The following is a 12,112-nucleotide window of genomic DNA, read 5'->3' as shown; positions in this document are numbered from 1 at the left end:
GTCTAAAATACCCTCGCTTTTCTTCAATTTCAATATGGGAATGATTAAAATGGTACTTATCTATTTATTTTTTGATTTTCATGGAATTTATTTTCCAGCAGCTTGACTGCATTAATCTTTCCCAATTTCATATCATTTCTAGAAACAATTAAGTACTTTTCTTGGTTATTCACATTTTGTCTTCAATCGAGGACCGCCTGCCCGGTACTGACGATGTCCAATAGAGTGAAACAGCTGTCTACTGGTGGCTCTTAAATTGAAGTCAATATGGGAGTGATCAGAATAGTATTTATCTATTAATCTTTTGATTTTCATGGAATTATTTTCCGGCAGCTTGACTGCATTGACCTTTCTCGATTTCATATCATTTCTAGAAACATGTGGATTCATTTTCCGATGACATTCCAGGTTAGCTTCCCAAATTTCTGCTACCGCAGTTGTCGGTTGATTAGTCAAATCACCAATACTAACATAAAAACTTGGCAAGTTGACTTTGGTGTCACACCAATAGGTGGTTCCACTTATGTCTCGCTTGCGTTTACGCAGTTATTTTATTGAGTACTTTTCTTGGTTATGAACCGCCTCCACCTCATCAGTTCAAAGGGTAAGGGAGCGAGGCTCCAACCTGAATAAAATCAAGAGGACTTCCACCGCTTCCACGGTACTGACGATGCCAATAGGCTAATGGAAAGTGTTTAGGGTGATTATAAAAAAATACAAACTAGGACAAAATTAAAAAAAAAATGAAAAACTAAAAAATGTCTTGAGAGGCCTTGATTTGGTTTAGGCATAACTTTCAACTTCAAAACAACTTTTATCAATAGATAACATTTTGCTGAAGTTTCTTAAATAAGGGTACTTTACTCAATTTTTATATTTTTAAACCTACTTTCGGCAGTATCTGTATTTTGGTTGTGCTATTAATTTAAAAAAATCCCATCATTTATAAAAAAAATGCAATACAATAAAATTTACTTCTTTTTTACAGGTGGAGAAGGATTAGTGTCGCTAGCTCCCTTCGAAGAAGAAAGTATGTATATTCCTATTAGCTATTTGTTTTTGCAATAAAATATTGATAATTCCTACCTTATCTTACCTAGTCGGTATCTGCCTCATAGGTTCTGAAACTGCCACAAGGCAGAGCCTTGTGAGTGAGGCATTGAGGTATTGGAGCATGTTTCCTCCTTGGGAGTCGTCTAAAGCATCGATTCACAAAGAACGTACGTCGAGCAGAGACGAATCGGCGCCGACATCGTCTTTTCTCGTGACCTGGTGTTAAGCCATTTCCTCTGACATATCTGGCTTCTATATATTATTTTGGTCTCGATATATAGATATATATATATATACCTACCAAGTAGTTTTGGTCATATTTCCAATGGAAATGACAGAACACTGCTTGCTCTCAAGGTCTCCGCACCGAATACAGTCCAGTTGTTTCAGGTTTGTCAATGAAAATAGTCCTAGTCAATCTTCATGTTTTATGTATATATCCTACAGCCAGATTATATATAATTTTTGAAGTTCCGTTCCATAGATTAACGATGATCCGAACAACTTTCCTTATAAATAGATTTGGAAAGCTGAATACACTTATTGAAGGAATGAATCGAAGAGGTTTTTGTATAAAACTTTCGTCATCATCATTTCAATATTGATTACAAAAAAGACATTTTTTATAGTAAAAAAGTCATAAATATATCAACTCATTTGGAATTGATCAACTTGTTACTGATTAGACGCGAGTGACAAATAACAGCAAAACTCTTGATTATGTGATCTCTAAAGAATCAAATATATGAACTGCTGTACATGATGTAGCAGAAATTTCTGATCATTCTATAATATCAGTTAACATTTTTGACTGTAGGAAAGAAATTTCAAACAAATTAATTCGTGTAAGAAATAAAAATGAAATTATATATAAAGAAATCAATTTAAAACATCTTTCTGTTAATTGGAACTTGAATACAACCAATGTGAATGAAATATTGGATGAAATAGAAACAAAAGTTACTGTAATTGTGAACAAAATAACACCTGAAAAGCAAATACAAATTATGTCAAATCAATTACCATTCTATGACAGTGAACTGAAAACATTATCAAGAGAAAAAGATATAGCTTATAAAAGTTTCAAATAATGTGCAACCGCTGAAAGAGAACAAAAATGGCAACAATATAAATACTTACGAAACACCTATGTTAATACTCTTAAAGAAAAAAATATATATTTTGAAAATAAAATTGATGAAAATAAAAAATATCCAATATAAAGAGAATTATGTTTGAAAATAGTAATGGTAAAAAAATATGTGATAATCCAATAGAGATGGCCCATAATTTCAATGAATATTTTGTAAACAGTGTAATTGAGATAGAAAATAGTATATATTGTGATGAGATATGAACACCGAATAACTATGAACCCATAAACAGCAGGTTGAGTCAATTCAAAAAAATAAACATGATAACTTTACGTAAGATAATTTTTTCTCTTGATAAAGTAAATAAAAGTGAAATTATAAATAGTAAATTCTTAAAAGAAACTTTCGATGTATCCGAGCATATAATATTGAACTTTATAAATACTTCCTTGTACACGGGACTGCTCCGATTCCGAAAATAAATAATACAAGTGATGCAAGTATATTTTCGTCCAATAAACAGTCTTCCAACGCTTGAAAAAGTACTGGAACTGGCAGTATATGAACAACTAGTTACATACTTTAATGAAAATAATTTATTCATCGAAAATCAGTCTGGTTGTCGTAAGAATCACTCATGCGAAATAGCATTACAACTAACAGTCACAGAGTGGAAAAAAGTATTGATAAGAAAGAATATATTGTTGCTATATTTCAAGAAACGATAAATAGGAAAACTTCAATCAATAAACTGAAGTATAATGGTGTAACTGGAAAAGCTTTAAACTGGTTAGATAGTTATCTTGAGCAAAGAAGTCAAAGGACTGAAATTTGTGATGTAATGTCAGATCAAATTATAAATGACATAGGTGTACCACAAGGTAGTGTTTTCGGACCACTGCCATTCACTATGTACCTGGTTCACACGATATTAATTTATTTGCTGATGATACCCTTGTATATACGGAAAACTGTGATTTAAAAGAAGCTGTACAAAATATCAACTTATCTTTAAAGAACATTGAATTATATCTACAAGTGAATAAACTCAAATTGAATATCAATAAATCTAAGGCAATGATTGTTACAACAAATTGAAATCAAAGAAAGATTGATACTAACGACGTCAATATCAGCATATTCAATAATAAACACTCTCTTTATATATTGTATATTAGGATTCCTAAAATAAAGTTTACTACTACTACTACTTGTCAGGCAGTACATGTGCCATGTACTCATTTTGATACTTCCTGTTGCCCGACAAGTGAGCACTGATGATGACGAAAGTCGAAAGCGCTTTGCAATAATTTTATAATTATACACTTTTATACAAAAACCTCTTCGATTCATTCATAACTTTTCTTATCACTACCTGCGTGGAATAGGCAGACTGAGATCTCAGTGTGGTACCTACTTGAAAATGGATTCAAAGTCGAAGCTGAAACGTCGAACAACTATAAAAGGCCATAAGGCCAATGCCAGAGTGTTGTTTTCCGTCAAGCATTTATAAGAAACCTACTATGTAGGTACGTTGGGAGAGATTAATGTTTTAGAGATTTCCACTTCGAAGTATTCATTTTTTTATATCTATGTATCTCTCTTCGATCCAGTCTTCAGAATTATTTTGATTTCTGTCTAGAGTATTATTGGTACATGAGACGTTTATTCACCGCTTGGGGATTTGTTCTCCTCGAAACCTGTCTGTAGGTGGTAGTTTGACCAATCAACCGACAACTGCGGTAGCAGAAATTTGGGAAGCTAACCTGAAATGCCATCGTAAAACGAATCCACATGTTTCTAGAACAACACTGACATAAAAACTTGGCAAGTTGACTTGGGTGTCACACCAATAGGTGGTTCCACTTATGTTTCGCTAGTGTTAATGCAGCTATTTTTATCAAGTACTTTCTTGGTTTTTCTCATTTTGTCTTCAATCGAGGACCGCCTACCCGGTATTGACGTTGCCCAATAGGCTGAAACAGCTGTCTACCGGTGGCTCTTAAATTGAAATCACTATGGGAATGATCAAAAAACACTTATCTATTTATTTTTTGATTTTCATGGAATTATTTTCCAGCAGCTTGACTGATTGAATGAATATATATATATATATATATATATATATATATATATATATATATATATATATATATTCATTCAAGATTTGACAACAGAATAACATAATTTTCTAATTACAGTTGGAAGATCGGAGCTCAGACCAATCGAAGCTGAAAGTGAGTATAAAATAACACTAATAGTGTAAAATAACAAGAATTTCACCCCATCAATGAAAAAAGATCATGAAAGAACCACTAATTATGACCTATTTCATTTCTATCAGAATCTTCGGAAACTTCATGAGAAGATTATTATATCAACTCGAAAGTATTGATTTTTTGTACTAGACAGTAACGTTTTGTGAGTCAACTGATTCGAAGTCGGCTTGATTTGCTACATGCATTAGATACAGTAAAATACCATATCCTTCAGAAAAAATGTAATTATATTACTGTTACAGAAAAAGAATATAGATAGGTTGAAATCATTAAAGTAACAAAAATCAGCACAGGTTATTGAATTTTAGTATTTTACTCGGTTTACCACTTAGTCGATAAACTTCAAAAATATCAACCAACGCATGGTTGAAAACTATTATTTATTACTATTATTTCAGTACCAAATTGTCCCCCTGGAAAAGAAATTGACTCTTGTGCGATAGAATGTGATAAGCTGTGTATGCATTATTCATTTATCGTCAGAGAACAGGGATTTTGTAAAGGTGAAACGAAGTGTGAAGAAGGATGTGTCTCCGCTGAGAAAAAGAAGAAGTGTCCTAAGGGAATGGTCTGGGCAGACGAAAATACATGCGTTTCAATAGAATCTTGCTTGTGTGTGAATCATGAAGGCGAACCTTTGAAAGTAAGTATGTTGAATCATGACCAATTTTCTTCATTGTGTGATTGTATTCAGATTAGTCATATAGATAATGTATAGCAATATCTACCTAGAACAACATTGAAAGTAAATCACAACATTTTTTAGCATTCCTCAGAACAACAATAACTATTGAGATGAAAACGCTTACAGATTTTTTCATTTTCTCGATTCATACCGAACCAAAAAAAAATTGTATTTGTTCATCAACAAAACTACAAATTAATGTATTAGTTAACCATCAATTTGAACATGAAAATACGTATGGAAGTCATTAAATTTGAATTCCATTTAAAAAAATTAATTTTCTTTATTGTTTTCAGTTGAATATTTTCTGCAAATCTTTCAATTTTTCAATATTTCCTACAGCAATGTTTTGTGGAGCATGGTGTATAAAAACTACATTTGTATTCGAACAGTTGTTATCTCCAAACAATAAATATTCTAACGTATTCAAAAAACACTTCATTGTGAGATTTTCACTAAACGATTTTACAAAAACGCAACACGTGTTTTGCCATACAATGGCTTCTTCGGGCGTGTCTTTATTAATTAATTCTAGATATTCAATGCATATACCTTATTCTACAATTTGAAGTATCTACATTTCAAGTACCTGATTTTTATCTAAGTTTGTAATAAATTATATTACCTGAGCTTATGTCCCAGTTTTCACATTTGAAAAAATATTTAGTAACGGGGAGTTATTCAATTCTAATTGATCATTCAGTAAATTACCCGAATTCCTGAATCTTTCGGTTTCTAAAAATTCCAGAAGATTGAGTTTCAAACTCTTCTCTTCTAAATGTAATACATCGTATTCATAATTGAACTCATGTCCTTCTGCTAAAAGGTGGTTTGCAAATATGAAATTGGTCTTTCTATTTATAAAACTACTTTTATTTTCTTTAATTCATTGGGAAAATGATGTTCTCCCTGTTTGGCCAATATACAGTTTTGAGCAAGAGACACAAGTCAGCTTATATATTCCTGATCTATTCGACACCGAAGTTTTGTCTTTATTGTTTTTAATAAATATACTTAGACTATTATTCGTTCTGTAAGCTACGTTTACGCATTCTTTCTTCAAAAAACAGGTTCACCCAAATATGACAACGTCCTATAATTGACGTTATTGCATCTTGAATTTGGGTAGACTAGGTCCATGGCTTGCTTTTGTAGTTTTTTGGAAAGAATGGAGTCTATAAATATCTACTTTATAACCGTTGTTAACCGCAATTTGTTTGATCAAACTCAGCTCTCTCTGGAAATTACTCTCAGTGGAATATTCAATAGTCTGTGAAGCATACTATTGAATGCAGCAACTTTATGCTGGTAAGGGTGTGTGGAGGAATTATGTATGATAATGTCCTATAGTTCTCTATATGAGTTTCTTATCTCCTGTCTTGAATACGGAAACTGTTATTACCTTTAATTTTGTTGAATGTGTAATAGAATGGAATCATTAATAATAGCAGTTAGATAAGGAGTTATTTCGTTCACGCAATTTTTGAGGAGTTGAAATGAGATCCCATCTAGACCTATAGAAATTTTGTTTTTCAATCCTAGAATGATGTTTTTTACTTCGTGTGTACTGAATCAATAACTGAAGTTGTGAAAAAATATTATAAATAAAATAAAATATTATTCTACCTAAGGGTTATTTCAGAACTCATTTGTTTGACTTTATTCCATTTCATGTTTGCAAATTTCCATATATTTTTTTATTGAAGACTTCACTTATTCATGAAATGAATAGAAGTTATTTTGCTTTACAGTTTTCAAATTTCCTATGGCTGCTTTTTTCAATTGATAACACTGAATATTCATTTCAGCCAGGAGAACTATTCGCAGAAGATGACTGCAAAGAATGTCAGTGTATCGACAACGCATATTCATGTCACGAAGCTGAAGAGTGTACTGAAGGAAGAATGTTGCCTGGGCACCGAGCTAGAGGAAAATCTGAGGAAGTTTATGTGAAACCAAGTGTTACACCACCACCTCAGTGTGACGAAAACAGGTATTCAATCCAGGACTTATTAAAGTAAAACTTCTTTACTTGGGGAGTAATCTGGTAAATGCGTGACGAGAGCGTTACGAAGAGTGTGATCGGGTGAGGCGAACGGAAGTTGAGAGGGATGTATAAGTTAGTGAAGACAGAAAGAGAGAGAGTTAACTTTCGTGTATAGGGGCAAGGGAGAGAGGGATGCGAGCACACATTTACGGTCGAGTAGGCTCTGAAGAATTAGGAGAAAACTAGCATATGTTGATAATAATTTTAGCAGGAGATTTCGATGTTAATTTCGCGTCCGAAGATGAACAATTCTTGGTAAACTTTCTACAAAATAAATCAGAACTATAAATAAATAATAATCGAAATGAGGCTACCACAAGACATGGAACAACAATCGATGCAGTTTCCTTTAGATATCTTTATAATTTTCATTCGAAAACATAAGTATCGTATTTCCGATACCAAAAGTCTCTTATTGTCTCGGTTTCACAATCAACCACAGTAATATTGATGTATCCGATAATGAAAATAGTGAAAATAATAAATGAAAACAAAAAATCTGTGCAAAAATGTTGATCCATCAATTGTGGAAAATCAATATATGTGTATAATATATGTGTATATATGTGCATTTAGTTAGTTATTTCTTATTTATTGTTGGTATAATTTCCAACATCTATTGAATTTACTGTTATTATACATGAATATACAGAGATTATTTGATAAATAATGACGAATATATTGAAATCAATTAAATATCCACAATGAGATACAATTAAAATCATTTACAAGCATATCAACAATATATACGTGGATTAAACCAATGAAATGCTTTCACTGAGAAATATGATTAATTTTTTTTCAATTTTCAGGTTGGTAGATCTTACACCTTTACTACCAAATGTTGTTTTCAACGCCTCCAGTAGCCGGAGTAAAATATTTTCACCAGAATACGCACTGCTGAACAGTGTAGTAACTGACACTTCTGGTAGGTAAACATAACCGGCATAATGACTTCGGTTTTGTTTGAATAAAACCTATTCTACATTTTTTAGCGAATACCCAACTGATATCTGAGGTTAATTACTACAAATTCTCCGATCTAGTACTTATATGATATAAATAATTGATTAATTGATATAATTTGATTCGCTCCATTTTACTAGTAATTATCTATATTACCAATATTTAACTTACTGAAAAAATGAATAGAACTTTTAGATATTCACTCTATTTCCCAATTCTGTTAAAAAAAACGCAAACACTGAACTTTAAATTTCAGTGGAATGAATATCATTCATGATCGCAAAACAAGATAAATCAATAAATTGATAGTTAAATCATATGGCAAAAATCTTATTGCGAAAAAATATAAGATCTTCCAGAAAAAATGAACAATAATAATACAAACCCAAATTAAAAAAGTTTCTGTTTTCTTTCTCTAATTGACATTCTAATCCCCATATAACACTTTTCTGTTTGATTGTTATTATACAGTGTGGTACCTTTAACTGGAATAAATTCAGTAGAATTGTAGCAGAATGTTTCTTGCAAAATTCCTGAGACAGGTCGATTTTGTTTTCAAGAGAGATACATTTCTACATTCTAATGAACCAAATTACATGCATCCCTTACATAGGGTAGCTACCCCCTAAATTTTTTTAAATGGCAATAAGGGTTGATTTGTATTAAATTTTAAAGACATATTATTCCTCTAAACAGCAGTGCTCGATTTTTAAAATTTCGTCGATTAGTTTCCGAGATACTATCAATTTAATAATTTGCATAAAAAATTAGCATTTTTCAAATTATCCTCATGTCTTATGAAAAATGCGCAGCTTTGAAGAAAATGTTCAAACAGGTCGATTTTGCCTTCAAGGGAAAAACATTTTAACAATGTAATAAATCAAATTACGTATACTCCTAAGCAGGGTAGCTACCCCTAGAAAATTATTAAATAGCAATAAAGGTTGGGTTATAATGTGCTTTACAAACAATTTATTTCCCTTAACAACAGTAATCGATTTTTAAAATTTGATCAAGGAGATTATAGTGAACTATCTAGTTTTACAATAAACATAAGGGTAACGGTTAAAAAAAATGGTACAAATAAGATTTAATTTAATAGATGCTCAAAGTGTTCACCATGTACATGCTGGCAAGTTGAAAATCTGCGGAATGTACAAAAACTTGACTGTTTTTCAAAGAAATAAAAAACTGAATTTGATTTTGTATAAAAAGTTATCTGTGAGTAGTAGTTTCTAGCGGTGCTAGTTCATTTATTTATAATCGTGATATCTATCTATACTGTTGTGTTGTCACTGTCAGCGTGACGTTAAACCCATTACTACTTTTTTGAACTTTTGTAAAATTTTTGAGAGGATGCCTCACTTAACAGAGTTCCACAGAATAGAAATCTTAATGATGGTTGGTTATGGAGAGAGACGTCGAACTCAAGACGAAGTTGTCGATTTGTTTAGACAGAAGTACCCAGATTTGCCACCTTTAAATCAAGGTACTATTAGCAAAATTGAAAAGAGATTCCGAAAACATAGGCATGTTAGAGATGTTCCTAGACGAAGGCCTTCTAAAATCGATTATAATATGAAATTGGATATACTATTGGCATTCGAAGAACAACCTGTTACTGCAGCCAGGCAAGTTGCTCGTGACAATTCTGTTTGTCATAAATCTGTGCTGAAAATATTAGCGTGTGCAGGCAAACGGCCTTACAAAATGCGTGCAGTCCAAGAGTTATGTGAAGACGATGCAGATCGCAAGAGTTCAGTTTTGTGAAATTATGATGCACGCTATTGATGGAAATCAGATATCACCGGAATGGTTACTTTTCTCTGATGAGGCTACATTTACTCTAAGTGGTCATGTTAACAGATAAAATTGTCGCTACTGGTCTGACGTTAACCCGCACTGGGTGAGGGAAACTCACACTCAGTACCCAGTGAAAATTAATGTTTGGGCTGGTATTATTGGTAGGCAAGTGATAGGGCCTATATTTTTCGATGATAATTTGACTGGAGAAAGATATGAGCAGTTTCTTCGAAACGAACTAGTTCCGGCCTTATCTGCCCTATACCCTAGTCAGTTAGATCCAGATTTGCCTGATGAAAGGATATGGATGCAGCAAGATGGAGCACCACCACATTATGCTCGCGGCGTGCGTCAATACTTGGACCACATTTTTCCACATAGATGGATTGGCAGAAGAGGTGCAATTGAGTGGCCGGCACGCTCTCCTGACCTTACCCCACTAGACTTTTTCTTATGGGGATACTTCAAAACCAAAATTTATGTAACGAAACCAGAAACCATACATGAACTCCAAGAACGCATTAGGCATGAAATCCGTCAAATATCTCCAGACATTTTGAAAAATGTAAGAAATGAATTTTACCATCGGCTTGGACTATGCCAGCATGTACTTGGTGAACACTTTGAGCATCTATTAAATTAAATCTCATTTGTACCATTTTTTTTAACCGTTACCCTTATGTTTATTGTAAAACTAGATAGTTCACTATAATCTCCTTGATCAAATTTTAAAAATCGATTACTGTTGTTAAGGGAAATAAATTGTTTCTAAAGCACATTACAACCCAACCTTTATTGCTATTTAATAATTTTCTAGGGGTAGCTACCCTGCTTTGGAGTGTACGTAATTTGATTTATTACATTGTTAAAATGTTTCTCCCTTGAAGGCAAAATCGACCTGTTTAAACATTTTCTTCAAAGCTGCGCATTTTTCATAAGACATGAGGATAATTTGAAAAATGCTAATTTTTTATGCAAATTATTAAATTGATAGTATCTCGGAAACTAATCGACGAAATTTTAAAAATCGAGCACTGCTGTTTAGAGGAATAATATGTCTTAAAAATGTAATACAAATCAACCCTTATTGCTATTTAAAAAAAATTAGGGGGTAGGTACCCTATGTAAGGGATGCATGAAAACAAAATCGACCTGTCTCAGGAATTTTGCAAGAAACATTCTGCTACAATTCTACTGAATTTATTCCAGTTAAAGGTACCACACTGTATAATTATCCATATGTGATGTACATGTACCAGCCATAAATATTATTTTGTGGTTATTGTTGCAAGACTCGCTATACTATATTCATTCAGTAAAATCACTTATTATTTCTATAATGTTAGGAGTTGTGTATCTCTTCAGTGATTACACAATTTTTCTATTTATCAACAGGAGGTAGCTGGGCACCAGTAGAATCTGATCACCATCAGTTTTTGGAAATTAATTTGGGAAAACAAGAACCAGTATATGGAGTAATTGTGAAAGGAAGTCCCTTATACGATGAATATGTTACATCGTATAAAGTAACGTACAGCGACGATGGTCACCATTTCTATCACATTTTGAACGACGAAAACCAACCACTGGTAAGTAATTGTGAATTCTATTTCGAGAATTATACAGTATGGATATTGAAATAAATTTTTCTCTTCAATCAAAAGGTCTCTCCATGGTATATTTGACACAATCTCATTGATTATATTCATCATGTCGCTTTAGAAACTTGGCAGAAAGAAAATGTTTACCAAACTATAATAAATTATCATTAGAGTAAAGTTTGATGTCTCTCCCCGGTTTCAAATTTGGCACTGAATTTATATAACTAAAACAAGTGTGGGCCTAAGGTAGATCCTTTCGACAAGCCTATAATAGTACATTGTCTAGAGCGTTTAATACCCTCAATTTTAACAAACTAATATCTTTTCTTTGAATAATTTTGAAACTATCACGAAACTGTTTTCTCAATACTGAAGTTAAATATTTTTTTTACTAAAATTTCATAATTTATGAAACCTATACTGACTAATAAGTGAAATTTTTCTCAAGAAATTTTATTAATCTAAAATTCAAGATTTTTTTTGATAATTTTCCGTGGCGTGACCACTCTAATCGCAATCTATCTCCAGTCAGTTAAATCTAGTGGTTTAATTTGTGTACTGAATTTCTCACATATCCTCAATAG

At 32.3% G+C, this 12,112-nt stretch overlaps 1 protein-coding gene across 1 annotated transcript in view; it reads left to right on the top strand.

The window, feature by feature from the left end:
- Window positions 1–12,112, top strand: part of Hml (Hemolectin) — a 132,860-nt gene that overhangs the window by 69,600 nt on the left and 51,148 nt on the right. Inside the window, exons 31-36 of the mRNA XM_074172601.1 lie at window positions 989–1,030; window positions 4,349–4,384; window positions 4,825–5,069; window positions 6,920–7,104; window positions 7,971–8,086; window positions 11,323–11,516. Of these exons, the coding sequence (XP_074028702.1) occupies window positions 989–1,030; window positions 4,349–4,384; window positions 4,825–5,069; window positions 6,920–7,104; window positions 7,971–8,086; window positions 11,323–11,516 (818 nt within the window). The remainder of the gene's footprint in view (window positions 1–988; window positions 1,031–4,348; window positions 4,385–4,824; window positions 5,070–6,919; window positions 7,105–7,970; window positions 8,087–11,322; window positions 11,517–12,112) is intronic.

Source organism: Leptinotarsa decemlineata, unplaced genomic scaffold (genome assembly GCF_025532065.1).
Source record: "Leptinotarsa decemlineata unplaced genomic scaffold, Ldec_3_MD MMD2_tig00000133_RagTag_RagTag, whole genome shotgun sequence".
In the NCBI taxonomy this organism is placed as follows: Eukaryota; Metazoa; Arthropoda; class Insecta; order Coleoptera; family Chrysomelidae; genus Leptinotarsa; species Leptinotarsa decemlineata.
The sequence above is the reverse complement of the archived record's forward strand: the minus strand, read 5'-3'. Positions and strand labels throughout refer to the sequence as shown.